Source organism: Macrobrachium nipponense, chromosome 12, assembly GCF_015104395.2.
Source record: "Macrobrachium nipponense isolate FS-2020 chromosome 12, ASM1510439v2, whole genome shotgun sequence".
NCBI classification, from domain to species: domain Eukaryota; kingdom Metazoa; phylum Arthropoda; class Malacostraca; order Decapoda; family Palaemonidae; genus Macrobrachium; species Macrobrachium nipponense.
In genome coordinates this window covers 72,290,827-72,310,738 of record NC_087205.1, presented here as the reverse complement: position 1 = coordinate 72,310,738, position 19,912 = coordinate 72,290,827, and the positions used below count along the sequence as shown (strand labels likewise).

At 38.0% G+C, this 19,912-nt stretch overlaps 1 protein-coding gene across 1 annotated transcript; it reads left to right on the top strand.

Annotated features, from left to right (window-relative positions):
- Positions 1-13,885: 13,885 nt before the first annotated feature.
- LOC135224839 (uncharacterized) lies at positions 13,886-14,906 on the top strand. Its single transcript, XM_064264161.1, has 2 exons — positions 13,886-13,995; positions 14,237-14,906. The coding sequence occupies exons 1-2, from the start codon at positions 13,886-13,888 to the stop codon at positions 14,904-14,906; spliced, it is 780 nt and encodes a 259-aa protein (XP_064120231.1).
- The last annotated feature ends 5,006 nt before the right edge of the window (positions 14,907-19,912 follow it).

Genomic DNA, 19,912 nt, shown 5'->3' with positions numbered 1-19,912 from the left:
TTGTGTGGTCGATAAATTCTATTAGTAAACGATATCCAACAGTAGCGCCGAATATTATACTGCTATTAATTTTAGAGTCCACATTTTAGATCATTGAACGTAAGAGTCGATTCCCCTTGGATTATCTTTGTTTCATATTCACATAAAGTAAATATGTGGATACACATTACTTTTTATTTAGCAAGATACTGCTATATGTATGATAAGGTACGTCACCAGACATAAATCTAACCTTACGGAAGGCGACTATGTATGAGAGCCTCTGCGCAAAGTCATGATCCTGACCGAAATCACATGATAAAGTTTCCTTCCATAATATCCATAATATCGAACAAAAATATGCCCTTGTTACTTCCAAAGAATTAAATATTCTTTACCTTTTTAGTTTTTTTATGAATTACTGTATTCTAGTAGCTCCGTACATTTCTTGCAGAACGTATTACGGTATAGGCTACGCATTGCTGCCAGTTCAATTATTTTTTTATATAGTACATTTTTTCCTTCGTAACGTATTATTCAAGACTCGTTACTTCACTATACCATTATTTCTTTAAATTAGTATTTACTATTATTATTTTTTGTTGTTGTTTATAATGATTATTATAATTATTATTATTATTTGTTTTTGCTGCTGTTCTTGTTTTTGGTGTAGAAAATTTATAGTATTAATAGATTTTCTTAACGAATTCATAAGTTTTTCAGTATCATTATTATTATTATTATTATTATTATTATTATTATTATTATTATTATTATTATTATTCCATTTGCAGTTGCTTCGGCCTTTCTGTAACAATAATAGTAGTAGAAGTAAGTTATAGTCTTATAGTATAGAATCAGCGAACGAGTCATAAGTTCAATTAATGGCGTTATCAAACTTCAACAACGTCGAAAGTAGTATCTCATAACAATTATAAAAAAAACCAGGACCCACTTAAAACTCACATCAGTGACATGTAAATCGTATGTATATCGTTCGCAAGTTTTATGGTATTATGAATATATATGTATATATATATATATATATATATATATATATATATATATATATTACACACCGGAGGGTCTTTCTTTAGCCACAAGGAATATTAAACTTACTTAATGCATGCAAAAATTAAAAGGATAAATGGATTAAACATGGTGCAGTGTCTGCACACTATATTGTATATATTTGAATTATTGTTTTGCTATTCCTGTTCTAGATACTTTAAAGATATATAAATACAATGAATTCCTCGCAAGTTCGGAGACTCAAACGAACATAATAAGAGAGAGAGAGAGAGAGAGAGAGAGAGAGAGAGAGAGAGAGAGAGAGAGAGAGAAGCTGATTTGAATAACTCTTAATGACGTTTTCTCGCAAAATATCCCAGACTGTCTCATTCACTATGATACAGGTTGGTAACTATTCATCAAGTTATGCGAAAAGAAGTTATTGTTATTTTTCAAACACTATTATAATCTTCAATGTCAATAAATATAAGGATTCGGACGGTGACAATTCTTTCACTGAATGCTCTCCCACACACTTCAAAAACGTCTAAATTTCATTTTGCATATCTGACTATTAAGTATCACAAGATTTCTTATTAGGCGTTTTCCACCTTCCATACGCTTCTTGGATTTTTATTTTTCTTATTTTTACTTAGTTATTCTCAAGAATATATCCACGATTGTTTATTCAATCCTTGATCAGAGCTTAATCCTTCGTCAAAATAAGCTGAAGGGCTTCATCATTATTAACAAACTTAAGGACACAGGTTAATCAATCTCATGAGGCAGATGGCAGCTCTTCAATTTTTTCTCATATCTATTAGAGATATATATAATATATATATAATATATTATGTATATCATCAGATATATATTAATATACATATATGTATATAGAATATAATATATATATAGATATATATTATATAATGTATGTACATATAGATATATATATATATATATAATATATATAATATATCGAATTATAGTATATCTATATATATATATATATATATAATATAATTTATATATATATAATTATTTTATATATGTATAATATATATATATATATATATATATATATATATAGTGGAAGTCTGCGTTTTGATGAAGCTAGTGGAGCTTTCTTCGTGAGTATGAGAAAAAATTGAAGAGCTGCCATCTGCCTCATGAGATTGATTAACTTGTGTCCTTAAGTTTGTTAATAATGAGGAAGCCTTTCAGCTTATTTTGACGAAGGATTAAGCTCTGATCAAGGATTGAATAAAGAACCGTCGATATATTCTTGAGAATAACCAATTAAAAGTAAAATAAAATTCCAAGACGCGTATGGAAGGGGAAAAACGCTTAATAAGAAATCTTGTGATACTTAATATAAACTCGGTCAAATATGTGCAAAATGAAATTTAGACATTTTTGAAGTGTGTTGGAGAGCATTCAATGAAAGAATTGTCACCGTCCGAACCCTTGTATTTATTGACATTGAAGATTATAATAGTATTTGAAAAATAACAATAACTTCTTTTCGTATAACTTGATGAATAGTTACCAACCTGTATCATAGCGAATGAGACAGTCTGGGATATTTTACGAGAAAACTTCATTAAGAGTTATTCAAATCAGCTTCTCTCTCTCTCTCTCTCTCTCTCTCTCTCTCTCTCTTTCTTATTATGTTCGTTTGAGTCTCCGAACTTGCGAGGAATTCATTGTATTTATATATCTTTAAAGTATCTAGAACAGGAATAGCAAAACAATAATTCAAATATATACAATATAGTGTGCAGACACTGCACCATGTTTAATCCATTTGTCCTTTTAATTTTTGCATGCATTAAGTAAGTTTAATATTCCGTGTGGCTAAATAAAGACCCTCGAGTGTGTAATAATTCAAATGGAGCCCAAACAGAGTTTTTTTAAGGATCAATAAGCCTCATAAAACGTATATTAGCATTAGAAGTAAAATAAACAGTTAAGAATAGGAAAAACTTCAAAAAATAAACTTTAAAAATGTCAACAGAACTGATAAAGATAAAGCAAAGGAAAAAAGCTCGGTGAAATATGTGCCAAAAGTATCTGGGCTCTGCTAAAGGCAAATTCTATTCTGAGGTCCTAACATGTCGGACTGATCCATTTAGAAATTAAATAAATAAAAGAATAGGAAAACCCTAAGAAAATAAACTTTAGAAAGGTCGACTGAATTGATACAGATAGAGCGAAAGAAAAAAAAATCAATAAAATACGTGCCAAAATGATCTGAGTTCTGCTAAAGGGTAAATTCTATTCTAAGGCCCTAACATGTCCGACTGACCCATGAAAGGTTCAAGATTTTACGCGTCTGTTCTTAGAGTTGGGGCTCCCATGAGAGACTGCAGTTTTCATGCTCCCGAACACATTAATCCGTGAAAACATAAAGGTAGAGGTTGGCATTTTCTATCACGAAATAGGTGTGAATAGTTCTGAATTTTTCAATGGTGTCAAAGGATGAATTCAAGGTTTATTCATTCTGAGGTCTTATACACTATTATATTATAGCCCATTGCTGCACAGGTTGCTTATGCCAGACGACTGCTGTCCTTACAGCAACGGCTAGGTCAAAAATAATTTTCATCTCGTTCTGTATTGAAAATAAAGATTATGTATATTATATAGCCTTCTCGTGGTTGTAATAATTCAATAGGCACAGAGCAAATCAATTAAAATGTATTATTTCCTGCTGTTATGTGCACGCTCTTCACAAAGACGCAACACGTACATGCATATATATATATATATATATATATATATATATATATATAATATATATATATTTATATATATATATATATATATATATATATATGTATATTAATACATAGGTATATATAATATTATATTTATCAATATATATATATATTATTATATATAATATATATATATAATATACCTCAACTATGTGTGTGTGTGTGTGTGGTGTGTGGTGTGTTTGTGTGTATTCATATGTACATATATATGTATTTGTGTATATCTGTGTATATATAGATATAGATATATACACACACATATATATATATATATATATATATATATATATATATATATATATATATGTATGTATGACTATATATATATATATATATATATACCTATATATATATATATATGTATATATAGATGTGTATAGCATCAACTTTTTAACAGATAAATATATTTGTAATTGCCACAGTGGACTCTGAACTTCTCGATATCTGCTTGTCCCTACAATGTGTTCAATAATAATGTACTTATTTTACCATATAATGATCTCTTAAGGAGGGTTCCAAGTTTTTGCAAGATTTTCAATATTAATGTTGTTTTTAAATTTTCAAATACATTGAAAAACATACTAATTAGGAATTCTTCCAATGTCTCTCAGAGCTGCATTTATGGGGTTCCTTGCATGAACTGCAAGTGTTTTCATATCGACAATCTGGGAAGGGACTGGAGACAAGACATAAACAACACAGATATAGTGTGAGAACGGGACAAATGTCGAATGCTTTATTTTTACACATTAAGAATTTTAATCATATGATTCATTGGGAGGGGACAAAAGTTGTTTTATATTGTAATGATATAACTCGTAGAAATGTTTTTAAATCTGCTCTTATCAAATGCCACGGTGACTTAATGAATGTAAGCCAGGGTATGTACAAACTAGACCCATTTGTTGTTTAAGAGATTTGTCAGGTTGTTTCTTTTTAATCACCTGTTGAGCTGTTCTGTACTGCTCTACTGGTTTTAACCGGACTTTGAATACTTGTGTTTCAATTTTTTCAGCGCTTATGTGTTGAAAAAACACAAAAACTCTTGGTACTATTTTTATTTTTCCTGTGGCCCTAATTAATGATATTGTACACGGTATTTAGTGGCATATATATATATATATATATATATATATATATATATATATATATAATATATATATACATGGCAGGGTTCATTGTTAAACCTGTGAACATAGGGAACTATTGTCGAATTATTTTATTTACACTGAAGGTAAATAATAATATTCTTGGTTTCCCTTTATTTATTTACCTTTAACTTTCAAGCAAATTTTGCAAACAAGAAAATAACGGAGACGTGAGGAGTCACCGTCGAGTAGTTATTGTTACCCCTTGTCCTCTCCAAAGCAAAGAAGGCTAATAATAGTATGAGGTTGTCCTCATTTATTAAAGTACTCAATGTAAACTTTAGAATAATTATTGATGGGAAAAAAGGAAAACTAATTTGAAAAGGCTTCTCTTGGGAAAATTTCTTTTGTGCCGTAGTAGCCAAGTCTGACTTCCTTCTTTTAAACAAATTTTGATTTGCGGAAAAAAACATTGAGAATATCGCAGAATATGGCTGCGCAAGAGTCCTTCGGGAAGCATGATAAAAAAAATACTGTAAAGAAATCTCATTTGCTATAAATCATTGCTAATACTAATATTAATAATTTCCTTTTCCAGGTTTCATTGTAGTATCCATTTCCCTTTACACCTCAGCTGACGCAACTGATGAGTTTTCTTTATTTCTATAGATGTATGATTAATTTTTTAAGGTGTTTGCATTTACTAATGCCCGAAAGTGTGAGGATTATCACTAACAATAATCATTAGGTGTGCTCTCTCCTTTCAGGTTATGATGAGATGAAGCATTAAATGTAAACAACCATCTCGAGCCTAGCAAAAAATTGTAGAAATAAAAGGGAACTCAACTCACACTGGAAGGTAAGGTAATTGTTTCACCTTTCTGTTCGTACATTTTCTCATGTAGTTTCCCTGCCTCACTGTGTTCCTCTACCTCAAGATCCAGACGTAACTATCTCCTAAATCAGCAGTCACCAACCTTTTGAACTTCATGGACGACTAATGTATAATTTTAAATTTGGCGGACCACTAGCATAAAAAAAAGTAAATACGTTTATATAATAATAATCAGAAAACTTTTATTTTATTAATATTATATGCACCCATTAAATATAACAAAGTTAATGTTTAATTATTACAGAAAAATTAAAGTGAATTTTGTATAAGTATTACACATTTTAGTGTGATATTTGTTCCTGCTTATTTGAAATAAGTTTGTTGATTTTTGGCTCCAATGACGTTACTACAAGACGGAGGGCTGTTTTTATTTGAATCAGAAATCCAAATTTGTAATGCTAAATCGTCCCAAAATGCTAAATTGGCAACACGGGACTCTCTGTCTTCTTTGCAGTTTGTATCAGGGTTGCTTGAAGACGATTAAGAAAACATAAAATCTGAAATAATGTCCCAATTTTTCTGTGGACCATCAAAATTTTTTCACGGATATCTGGTTGGCGACCGCTGTCCTAAATCTCCTTCTCGCCCGTGTATCAATCACTAAGTATGAATATTCTTAATATCTCCTTGAAACAGTTTGGCACACACTTTTTTTTCTTCAGATGTTCTGACTATCATCAAACTGAACGCCTTAATTATAGTATTACTTTTTTTATCACAGTCCTCCTATTCGACTGGGTGGTATTTTTAGTGTGGGGTTCCGGGTTGCATCCTGCCTCCTTAGGAGTCCATCACTTTTCTTACTGTGTGTGCTGTTTCTAGAAGTGCACTCTTCTGCATGATTCCTGGGGCTACTTCAGCCTCTAGTTTTTCGAGATTCCTTTTCAGAGATCTTGGGATCGTGCCTAGTGTTCCTATTATTATTATTATTATTATTATTTTTATTGTCTTATCACAGTCCTCCAATTCGACTGGGTGGTATTTACAGTGTGCGGTTCCATGTTGCATCCTGCCTCCTTAGGAGTCCATCACTTTTCTTACTATGTGCGCCGTTTCTAGGATCACACTCATCTGCATGAGTCCTGGAGCTACTTCAGCTTCTAGTTTTTCTAGATTCCTTTTCAGGGATCTTGGGATGGTGCCTAGTGTTCCTATGATTATGGGTACAATTTCCACTGACAGATACCATATCCTTCTTATTTCTATTTTCAGGTCTTGATACTTATCCATTTTTTCTCTTTCTTTCTCTTCAACTCTGGTGTCCCATGGTATTGCGACATCAGTGAGAGATACTTTCTTCTTGATTTTGTCAATCAAAGTCACGTCTGGTCTATTTGCCCGTATCACCCTATCTGTTCTGATACCATAGTCCCAGAGGATCTTTGCCTGGTCGTTTTCTATCACTCCCTCAGGTTGGTGCTCGTACCACTTATTACTGCAAGATAGCTGATGTTTCTTGCACAGGCTCCAGTGGAGGGCCTTTGCCTCTGAATCATGCCTCTTTTTGTATTGGTTCTGTGCAAGTGCCGGACATTCGCTTGCTATGTGGTTTATGGTTTCATTTTTCGTATTGCACTTCCTACATATGGGAGAGATGTTATTTCCATCTATCGTTCTTTGAATATATCTGGTTCTTAGGGCCTGATCTTGCGCCACTGTTATCATTCTTTCAGTTTCCTTCTTTAGCTCTGCCCTCTGTAGCCATTGCCAAGTGTCATCGCTGGCTAGTTCTTTAGTCTGCCTCATGTATTGTCCATGCATTGGTTTGTTGTGCCAGTCCTCTGTTCTATTTGTCAGTCTCCCGTCTGTATATTTCTGGGTCTTCGTCTACTTTTATCAGTCCTTCTTCCCATGCACTCTTGAGCCACTGGTCTTCACTGGTTTTCAGATATTGCCCCAGTGCTCTGTTCTCGATGTTGACGCAGTCCTCTATATTTAGTAGTCCTCTCCCTCCTTCCTTTCGTGTTATGTATAGTCTGCCCGTATTTGCTCTTGGGTGTAGTGCTTTGTGTATTGTCATATGTTTCCTAGTTTTCTAGTCTATGCTGCGGAGTTCTGCCTTCGTCTATTCCACTATTCCTGCGCTGTATCTGATTACTGGCACTGCCCATGTGTTTATGGCTTTTATCATATTTCCGGCATTGAGTTTTTACTTGAGTACTGCCTTGAGTCTCTGCATATATTCTTTCTTGATCGTGTCCTTCATCTCTTGGTGTTTTGTATACCCTCCTTCCATTATTCCCAGATATTTGTATCCCATCTCATCTGGTAGCTTTATCCCTTCAGTCCTTGTTACTTTGCCCTTTTGTATGTTGACTAAGGCACATTTTTCGATTCCAAACTCAGTCCTGATGTCCCCAGATACAATCCTTACAGTCTGGATTAGAGTATCTATTTCCTTGATGCTCTTACCATACAGCTTGATGTCGTCCATGAACATCAGATGGTTGATTCTGTTGCCTCTTTTCTTGAGTTGGTACTCAGCATCCATCTTCTGCAGTACTTTTGTCATGGGAATCATGGCTATTACGAAGAGTAGTGGGGACAGTGAGTCGCACTGGAAAAGTCCTCTCCTGCTATTAACCTCTGCTAGTCTTATTCCAGAGCTTGTAAGTATTGTATTCCAGTTGCGCATTGTATTTTTAGGAATCTGATGGTGTTATCCTCTGCCCCATATATTTTCAGGCATTCTATTAGCCATATGTGTGGTATCATGTCGAAGGCTTTCTTATAGTCTATGCATGCCATGCTTAGGTTGGTTTTCCTTCTCCTGCTGTTCTTCATTACCATTTTGTCTTATCATGAGCTGGTCTTTTGTGCCTGTACACTTCCTTCTGCAGCCTTTCTGTTGGTGGGGGATGGTGTTTGTATCCTCTAGGTAGTTGCATAGCCTTTCACTGATGATACCTGTTAGTAACTTTCACATTATTGGTAGGCAGGTGATAGGCCTGTAGTTAATGGTTATATTTCCCTTACTCTTGTCTTTTTGTACTAAGGATGTTCTTCCTGTGGTCATCCATTTGGGTGCATGGTGAATTGAGATACAATGGTGGAGTTGTTCTGCTATTCGTGGGTGTAGGGCCTTGAAGTTTTTGAGCCAATATCCATGGACTTCATCGGGACCTGGGGCTTTCCAGTTGGGCATTTTCTTTAGTTGGTGTTTCACTGTGTCTGTTGCGATCTCAGTGAATCTTTGTTTTATTCTCCCTGTTTCTTCTTCCTTGACTTCCTGGAGCCATGTTGCATGTATGTTGTGTGATACCAGATTGTTCCATATGTTTTCCCAGTCTCTTACTTGGTTTGTCTTCAGGAATTTCTTGGTGGTTGTCTTCCCCCTCTTAGTTGGCTGTATAGTCTTTTCTGGATGGTTCCGAATAGTGTGTTCTGTTGGTATCCCTTATTCCTGTTCATGTTATTATTATTATTATTATTATTATTATTATTTATTATTATTATTATTATTATTAGATTATTATTCAGAAGATGATCCCTATTCGTATGGAACAAGCATACAGGCCCAATTAACTTGAAATTCAAGCTTCCATAGAATAGGGTATCCATTCCAAAGACGTAATAGTAAGTAATGTGAAATACAGAAACGGGAGGTCAGTTATTAGATAAAACAGTTAAATTAACAAATGAAGCACCTCGGATGCTGAGGTTCGTAAGTTCAGACCTGACATCATCTTATTTCAGCTGTTTCATTTCCATCCCACCGATATTTGTAAAATATTTCTAATTCTTCTAACCTCCTTTAATGATTTACTTCTCTCGTTCACCACATGATCACATTGGAAATAAGAAATCATATATATATATATATATATATATATATATATATATATATATATATATATATATATATATTGTTCAAGATTTAAGTCAGAACCAAGGAAAGAAATAGTCTTTTACCCAAGTTTAAAGAATCTATACTAGTTGCCCTTTCGACTTTGGAGGAATCCGTTCTCCTTTTTCTCTTGAAAAGCTATCTCTTCTCCCATTCGTTGTTGGAATTAACCCCCCCCACAGGACTGTAGGAGCAGCTTACCAGGAGAAAGCTTCAAAAGGCCTTGAACCCAGTAGAGGAGCCCTCAGAAGAAGACCAGACCTCAGCGAGGTCAGACAACTGGCTCCTTACCAGATGCCGCTGTCCCCCCCCACCCCTGGGCCTGACTTTCCCATGCTTTGGGAAGCTCAAGTATATTTTAAAAGTCCATAGTATCGAGACTTCAAGAGAAGACAACCAGCTTCATTACTAAGGTACTGTAAGGGAAATTCCATTTCAACCAGGGAATTTTTTCCTTTGTCTGTATTTCATTTCCTTTTTCCAAGGCGACTTGTGCAGTGTTTCATTCCCCTTTGCCATCTGGGCTCAATTCTGTAAATACTCCCCTGTGATACTAGTAACATTCCCCTAGTGAATTTAAGCCACGAAATAGTTTCTGCTGTGTAAATTTCCCAGTCATTTCATTCCCCCATGGGTGGCCTTTTGATTGAGAGAAAAATAGGGAGTAACATTCGCCCTCGTGTGCCCCCTGCCTTACGCCTATGTCCTCTATTTGCAGACATACGCTGTGCCTGGCTGTGGTAGGACTTGGAAATCCTTCGAAGCTTGCAAGTTTGATCCGTTGCTCAAAGTTTCCTAAAAGCGCGGCCGGACTGCTCGCACCACGTGTTCGGGTGGACTGAAAGCAGTTCACCTGCCCTTGTGTTCCTGGACCTCTGTAAATTTATGTAAATATAGTGCTTTTAAAACTAGAGTCCAGCTTTTATGTAGATTCCTCCCTCCTCAGTAAAATTGGCCTTATGCCTGAGAAGTTTAAGTTTTTCAATTTTTTTTTCTTTGTTCAAACCCCTCGTCCTCTAGTCAAGGCCTAAATTTTCAATGTAATTGTATTTTCTGGGAGGAGACAAGGTGGAATTTTGAATTTTGGTGACCCAAACCACGATTTCGTAGTAGCGATTGTTAAGCTAAAATCACAAAAGAAACGAATCTGAATTCCTTAATATTTTTATGAGCAGCTAAAGCAAGGTTTCTAAATTCTCCACAACAGGAATAAGGTAAATTTTATTTTATTTTCTAGTATTTGTGTAGAACTAGTTATTCTAGTTAGGGATATATAAAATCTGACTGCCTTTATAGTGATAGGAAAGAGAACACGTGTAGGTCGATAGACTAAAGCTCGAGAGAGAAATTTTAATGTTATGTGCCATTGCATGAAGAATAGAGGTTAGGGAGTAAGTTTCAATAACGAAAATAAATACCATATTTCGAGAATTGCTAGTTAATCGCGAATCACACATTGTAAAGGTATTTCGTGTGTTATATTTTTTTTATGTGAAACAATGCACGCTTTCTCTCTCTCTCTCTCTCTCTCTCTCTCTCTCTCTCTCTCTCGCTGGCGAACGTCGCAGGTCTAAACAGGAATCTTTAAATCCCCCGGCCATGTGGCTCAAACCTATCGGTGGTCCTACTCTATCCATTAACAAAGGATAGATGATTCAGTAAGTCAGAAAAGGAAAAGCAAAGTGGTAGCGTAAAACATTCTTAACGTTAGGATAAGCAAAATTAAATTTAAACATTTTCTTTTCGTTATTCTCTGTGCAGAAAGTAATCAAATAAGGGCAAATACTTTTGCATCTCGAACAAAGGCATGTTACCCTGAGCGTAGTACCAGCACGGCCTTGAAATCAGTTGTGATTCATACATTTGTCTAGATGGACCGCGTGCGGCTTAACTTCGCAGAGAGGAGGGTTTTAGGTTCGCGAGAGTGAGGAAAAGGACGGGGGTGGGAAAAAAAATTTGTGTATTTTATAGCGTTGGAGAGGTTATCCTGGGTCTTCTGAGCAAAGCTAGGTTAAAGGGATTTGCGTTGGTAGCAAAGAAAAGAATATATTTTATCAACTTCCCATCTCCATCCTCGAGACGATATCCATAAAAAACAAACAAAAGGGAGATCCCATATACATTTTTATTGTCAACTGTATTTGCCACATCTTTCACTTGAGGTTCCGTGAATTCGTGACCAGATTTTTCCTTGTATTCACAAAGCCGTACTGGCGTTGAATTTCCGCCTGTACACCATTCATTTGCTGCATTTTCACGTGAGGATCCCGTGAATTCGTGACCAGATTTTTTTTTTCTTTTTCCCCTTTTATTTACAAAATCGTAATTGCGTTGAGGTTCCGCTGTTACGCTATTTGCTATGCTTTCACGTGAGGTTCTGTGAATTTGTGACCAGATTTTTTCGTTTATTTACAAAACGTAATTGCGTTGAGGTTCCGCATTTACGTTCTTTATTTCCCACGCTTTCACGGGAGGTTCCGTGAATTTGTGACCAGATTTTTTCTTTTATTTACAAAACCGTAATTGCATTGTTCCGCATTTACGTTATTTGCCACCCTTTCACGTGAGATTCCGTGAATTTCGTGACCAGATTTTTTTCCCCTTTTATTTACAAAGCCATAATTGCATTGAGGTTCCGCATGTACTACATTTTTGTCATGTTTCACGTTGAGTTTCCGTGAATTTCTTGACAATATTTTTTTTTCCCTCCCTTTTTACCTTACCAACCCATACTGGCGTTTAAGTTTCCACCTCTATGATATCCATCTGCTACCTTTTCACTTGAGGATTCCGTGAATTTTGTGACTGAAATTTTATTTTCCCTTTTACTGTACAAACCCATATTGGCATCGAATTTCCGCCTCTACGACATCCATTTGCTACTTTTTCATGTGAGGATTCCATGAATTGCATGACCAGATTCTTTCGTTTTGTTTTACAAAATTTATTACCAAATCCCTTACCCGCGTTGAGTTTTCCGCCGTGCTACGCACCAATGGTAACTGTGTTTGCAGGGATTTACAGTCATCTTGCCAAGTCTGCATCGAGCATTTCCGCATACCTCTGGCGACCTTTGCTGATTTTGCAACTGATTTCCACCCTATTATTCTCAGGCTAGTCTACTAGTGCTTTACGGCTGAGGAGATGGCCAGTAACGCAGCACTGGAGGAGGCTAAGGCCTTCACAGAAGCCGGACAAGCCCTGGGGCTGGAGGGCACAAAGCTGATCAATTGAGTGAATAATAAGCTGAAGGAAGCAGCCCAAGAGAGAGCAACCGAACGGGAGAAGGAGAGAGAAGCGCAAGAAAGAAGAGAAGCGGCTGAAAGAGAATTCCAAGCCGCCGAAAGGGAGAAAGAAAGGGCACATGAACTGGCTATGGCAGTCCAGAGTGCTACTCTGGCACCCCCGAGTCCCACGCCTCCTGCGTCTTCTCACCTGCACAGCATGGGCGGCCTCATTAGGGCTTGGGATGATAACGAACCCAACACCTAGCTCGATCATGTCGAGCAGGTGTTCAGGAACTTCAATCCAACCCCTCAGGAAGTGGCCCTCTTCCTTGGCAAGCATCTTGCTGGCAAAGGGCGGACTGCATTCGAGGCCCTCCCCCTGAATGAGCGACACGATCTTGCCCTCGTCCGAGAGGCAATCCTTGGGGCTTACGAATTGACCCCAGACCAGTGGAGGCAAAAATGGAGGACTATGCCCAAGGAGGCTAATCAGACGTGGACAGAGTGGTCAGCCAAGAAGACACCGGCACTCCGTAGGTGGACTAGGGCCTCCAATGCAACATCTGTTGAGGAGGTCTTAGAACTCTTTCAATTAGAGGACTTTCTTGCCTATGCCCCCCCCCCCTCCTTATCTTGCCACCCACTTGGTGGACAAGGCTCCTAAGACTCTTTTGGAGTACTGTAAATGGGCAGATGCCTATGACACCCACCATCCATTGCAGAAAATACGTCCTGCTCTCCCCCTCACTCCTGCTGCCGCCTTTCTGCCTACCCAGCGCGCCAATAACCTTCCTCAGAAACCTGTGTGTGGGCATTGCAACAAACCCGGTCACACCACGGAGCAGGGCCTCTCAAAGGTAGATCCTCCTCAGCAAGCTGCTGCCTCCTCCAAATGGACTACCCAATCATAGTAACAAAAACAACGGCCATTGGAACACAAACAACAGGCCCCGGCCTGATTTTAGCAAGAGTTTCTGTGACACCTGCAGAGTGCATGGGCACACTGCTGCTGGGCGGGATACCCCAAAAAAGCTCCTGTTTCTGCCATTGCTATGGCCATGACGAATCCATCCACTCTAGGCCCCCCTGCTCAGGGCCCCATATTTGTCGCACCTCCAAGAGATCTCTATCCTGCCCACCAGGTCCGAGCTTTTGATGACACTGGTGCGCAAGTCTCCATCATCCGAGAGGATAAAATTCCTTATGGAGCTAAGGTTGATAGGCATCAGTTCGTGACGATAGAGAGCCTCTACCATGTCAAGATGTTCCTACCTACTGTCCGGTTGAGAGTCACATGACCTCACCGTTCAAAGATATGTACCATGGCAGTAGCAATCTATATACAAGGAGGTTATGATGTCCTGCTAGGACAAGATTTGAAGTCTCCTCCTAACTTTATACCATATCAGGGCCCCCCGCCCTCACATAGCTCCAGACCCGTTCCACGGGACTCCAAGGACTATCTCTGCACAGCCAGTGCCAATGGAAGGTGCCAGGCAGTGCCAGGCTCCATCGCTCATGGATGTTGACCCACGTTCGAGTCCTACTGAGTCAGGAACAGCCTTAGTGCCAGTGCCAAGGCCAGACTTGAGTCTTCCTCCTGGAGCTCCAAGTCCCGGTTGCTCTCCCTCTGCTGCCTTGGCCCAACTACCCATGCTGGCAGTCAAGGAAGAGCCAATTCCAATAGAATCCCCCAGGACACCCATAACTATAGTGGACACTCCACCAATGGTGCGGCCTCGCCAGCCGCCCCAGAGTTGGTCCTCCCCACGGGTAAGCCCATCCCGAATACCATTACCTCATCCAATCCCCATCCATCAGCAGCTAACCTGTCCCAGAGTAATGACAATGCCGAATCCTATTTGGCCGAAGAACTCAGGGAACCAAGCCATGCAGCGCATAGGGACGAGTGCCAAGGCCCCAGTTGTTGCAGCAGCTGGAGCAGATGCCCCTTCGGAATCTTCAAAGGGCTTGGATCCTCTAAGGCCCCCCATGGCATCGTCAAACCAACCTTGGAGAGGTCGAAGGAAGAAGGGAAAAGGACGTCGAGATTTTCCAAAACCTTACGAGAGCCAATAGCCTCTCTGCACTAGTGGCTGGCACAGTGCCACCCTCTTATAGAGAATTCTGACCCTCTCCATCCAGAAGAGAGTGCCAGACTTTGCTACATCTACCTCTTTCTGACCCTTTCGTAACTTTCTTCTTTTCCTTTTGTATTGCCTGTATCTTATCTTCCTTGGTTTCCTTTCTTCATATTTACTGCCTTGGGGCATTTATCAACCTGCCAGCTACCCTTGCCTTGTATAAATTCATACTTCTTTACGAACTACTGTCGTACAAGTGCCACAATTGGCACCGTGCCCTATTCGAGGCACTTAGAATCCCATTTAACTTGGGAAAATTTTAACCAGGAAACATTGCTATAGCTTAGAGATAATTTCGAAGCCTGGCTCGTTTATTTTGAATATGCTTATATTATAAATCCACTCAAGGGAGAATGGAAGGCTCAGTAATCTATATTGAAATTGGTCCTTGTTTCTAACTTTTCTTGTCCATTGCAACCCATCCAGGGTTGATATGCCCTCTAGAATGGGGAGGTGTTCAAGATTTAAGCCAGAACCAAGGAAAGAAATAGTCTTTTACCCAAGTTTAAAGAATCTATACTAGTTGCCCCTTCGACTTTGGAGGAATCTGTTCTCCTTTTTCTTTTGAAAAGCTATCTCTTCTCCCATTCGTTGTTGGAATTACCCCCCCCCCCCCCACAGGGACCGTAGGAGGAGCTTACCAGGAGAAAGCTTCAAAAGGCCTTGAACCCAGGAGAGGAGCCCTCTGAAGAAGACCAGACCTCGGCGAGGTCAGACACCTGGCTCCTTATCAGACACCGATGGCCCCCTTCCTCCTGGGCCTGGCTTTCCCATGCTTTGGGAAGCCCAAGTATATGTTAAAAGTCCATAGTATCGAGACTTCAAGGAGAAGACAACCAGCTTCATTACTAAGGTACTGTAAGGGAGACTCCATTTCAACCAGGGAATTGTTTTTACCTTTGTCTGTATTTCATTTCCTTTTTCCAAGGCGACTTGTGCAGTGTTTCATTCCCCTTCACCATCTCAGCTCAATTCTGTAAATACTCCCCTGTGATACCAGTAACATTCCCCTAGTGAATTTAAGCCACGAAATAGTTTCTGCTGTGTAAATTTCCCGTCATTTCATTTGCCCATGAGTGGCCTTTTGATTGAGAGAAAATAGGGAGCAACATTCGCCCTCGTGTGTCCCCTGCCTTACACCTATGTCCTCTATTTGCAGACAAACGCTGTGCCTGGCTGTGGTAGGACTTGGAAATCCTTCGAAGCTTGCAAGTTTGATCCGTTGCGCAAAGTTTCCTAAAAGCGTGGCCGGACTGCTCCCACCACGTGTTCGGGTGGACTGATAGCAGTTCACCTGCCCTTGTGTTCCTGGACCTCTGTAAATTTATGTAAATATAGTGCTTTTAAAACTAGAGTCCAGCTTTTATGTAGATTCCTCTCTCCTCAGTAAAACCGGCCTTATGCCTGAGAAGTTTAAGTTTTTCAATTTTTTTTTTCTTTGTTCAAACCCCTCGTCCTCTAGTCAAGGCCTAAATTTTCAATGTAATTGTATTTTCTGGGAGGAGACGAGGTGGAATTTTGAATTATATATATATATATATATATATATAATATATATATATATATCATATATATATGTGTGTATTTTTTTTTTCTTATTTTTTTTTTTCGAAAGAGTAACAATCCCCTCGTTCTGCGATTCGATGCAGATTTGCTGCAGTCTGGAACATCCTTTCCTTTAGCAGGGCATTTCTGCTCTGTGAGACCATTCCTTTAACAGTCGAAACACACGGTGACGTGGTAGTATCTGTCTGCTACATTATACGCTCCCTCCCTCTAGCTTCGTTTTATCAAGAATCTTACAAATTACTACATCTTAACAGCTGGATCATCTTTCATTTTGTATCGCGTAATATTCCCGCCAGCTAGTTTGTCGACATAACTAGGATTTTTTTTCTCTCGATATTCTCGGCATTCTGCAGATATCAATTTCTTGGCGTCAGGTTGCTTATGAGATGCTATTAAGATATTAATTTTCCTTTGCACACCCATTGACTTTATTATGATGATGATAATGATAATAATAATAATAATAATAATAATAATAATAATAATAATAATAATAATAAAATAATTATATCTTAAAAAGATATTACCAACTATATATACGACACTAGAAAATTATGGCATTATCTATATATATATATATATATATATATATATATATATATATATATATATATGTGTGTGTGTGTGTGTGTGTGTGTGTGTGTGTGTGTGTGTGTGTTTGTTTGTTTGTATCACTAGTATAATAACGAAAACAAATTTCACTCATTTTTTAAATCGGGACAACTAAAATTTTTTCGTGGTTTTCTTAAACTTTGAATACAAGTCCAAATTTAGTCCCTTGTTATGAGACAAGTAGTCATCGATAGACTGTCAGTTAGAAATTTGCACTATTATTACCCCTTTATTACAATATTCAGAATTTACGTGTTATTCCTTCTACTTGTTCAAATCCATCGCCGGTCTTTTGAACTGACATTGTAAAGATTGCCTCATTTGCAACAGGAACTCGATTGATGGCGACAGTTGTACCCAAGGTCCTGTAGATATACTCAGGATCTATGCCTACTCACTTTTGGTGCTTCTTTGTTCAATCTCCCCTCCACGCAGAAACCCTGCTCCTGTCCTCCTCCCGACGCGCTTGCGTGCGCAAAATAAACATTTTCACGGGCGTGAGGATTTATCCCTCAGGCGTTGAATGTCCAGTAATGAAATCCTCTGGCGCCAACTCGCCCACTAACGGATTTCAATGAACCTCGCCCCACTGACGGGATGACCCATTTCGCGTCCCCGTAGACGAGGTCCCGTATTTCATCAGCCAGCTTATTACAGTTGACTGGGGAACCTCGAGGTAGAGGCGGTGGTGGGGCGTTCCTCAAGGCACAAATGTATTATGTGGTGGAGATTTTTCATTCCCTGCATGTGGTCATAAACGTGTATTGTGTAGATTTAGTGAGGTCGAACTGCGTGATATTGCAGCTTGCGACGGAAAAGGACTTCATTTCTCTCTCTCTCTCTCTCTCTCTCTCTCTCTCTCTTTCTGTATATGTGAGGGTATGGTGATTCGTGCTCTGATACTTTGTTGTGCTATAACTATGATGCAAGAAAGCATCTTTAATTTTCTCTATCCCATCAAGAGTTCGTGTGACATACGAAATATTTGAGTAGCGTCAAGGAGTATAATGCGAAAGAGACGAGTTATTGGTAAGAGAAGTTGGCATCGTGGAATTATTAAGCATTCATTCGGTTAACTTTCCTTTTCTAACGACGCCTTTTCAGGTTTGTTCCTCAGAGGTTCTAGAATAGGAACGATTTGTCGGGCAAACAAGGACCTCTGTTCTGAAAGCAATTTTTGCTCTCCCAAACTTACTCCCAGTTTAGTCTTGTTAGCTAAACTTTTGGTAGCATCTCTTCCAGAGTAAGCCGAATTCAAAGCGTTTCATACATGACTGATTTTAACATTTTTCTTAATATATTTTACGTATGCTTTGGCATATCATTTATATACACTTCGTCCAACAGAGATCCATCAAGAAGCATAAAGCATCATTTTTATTCTTGAACGTCACTTTGACTGAACGCTTCAGGAAGTATTGTGGACATCAATCATGTTTGTAAAAGGGTCCTTCAGCCCCTTCCCTTCGTGTCCCAGATGTAAAGAAGATACCTCTGGCAATTTGTGTAAATCCTCGAGTCAGTCTTAAGTAACATTTTCTCTTTGCTTTAAAAGAAATTTGACATTTTACGATTTTTAATTGCCTCGGCATGAAGTAATGCGCAGACCAAACAATCAGTAATAATAATAATAGTAATAATAAATTTTATTTCAGCTCCAGGAATATACAAAGTAGGGACAATACAAACAATCTAAATACATGAGACAACCCAATAAAAAATTAGAAGACCGAAAAATAGGTATTCGTAATAATGTTTGCAGTAATAATATTGAGAATAATAAAAAAAAATATGAGGAATAAGGCAAATAGTAATCCATATTATTTGTGCTTATTAGTCATAAAACATAAAGTTATTTACGATGTATGTACGATAGTCAACTAAATGATCTCTAGGTAGGGAGTTCCTCCAGAAGCATAGGATGTACTGTGGTGATCAAATAGATGACTTCAGTGACTGAACCGTTTTAGGACGAATGGCAAGATGAACAAAGCAAATAGTTACAGCAAAACTAAACACAATTTTCCTTGAAGGTAGAGTACAAAAGCTGTCTAGCTACTGCTCCATGCTCTCTTTTATTAAGTATGAGCATTCAGTTTAGGTCCTGTCATCTTTGTTCCAGTGATCAGCTTACACCTATGAGAATTTTGCTCTAGGGAAACTTTTCAGGCGAAGTTTCAACCGTTTTGCTTCTTTCGCAAATGATGGTTATAATGGAGAAACAAATCCACAGTTGAATATACGTACATAAAAATTTAAAGATAAATCTGTGCAGAGAGCTTTCGGGAATCTATTCAACAGATTCTCGAAAGCTCTATGTACAGATTTATCTTCAGGTGTATATGTACGTATACTTAACTGGATTTGTTTCTCATTCCATTACTCATGCTACTATGAGTATTTTTTAATGACAATAATATTCGTGGAACCTACAGATCTGTAGATAGGGTCAACGAATAACTGGACGCCCACAGTCATATTCAAATGATTTAATGAGAAAATAAAGATAAAACGAACCACGTGTGATTGACTGATGTAATGTTCACTGGCATCATGGTATCAAAGGTTACTGACGCCAGAGAACTTCTACAGATATATATATATATATATATTGAACTGATTCTACAGAAGGCGAATAAAGAGCGTTGGAGAGATAAGTAGAAAGTAATAAGTATAAATCTTCGTATGAAAACTTACAAGAGAAAAGTCAAATTCGGACATTTTTAAATTCATTCGGCTCTGGGATGCTGGTGGGCGACG

Coding starts and splice junctions, on each gene's coding strand:
- LOC135224839 (XM_064264161.1), top strand. CDS start 13,886: ATGACGAATCCATCCACTCTAGGCCCCCCTGCTCAGGGCCCCATATTT. Junction 13,996..14,236: donor GCTTTTGATGACACTGGTGC/GCAAGTCTCCAT, acceptor ATACCATATCAG/GGCCCCCCGCCCTCACATAG.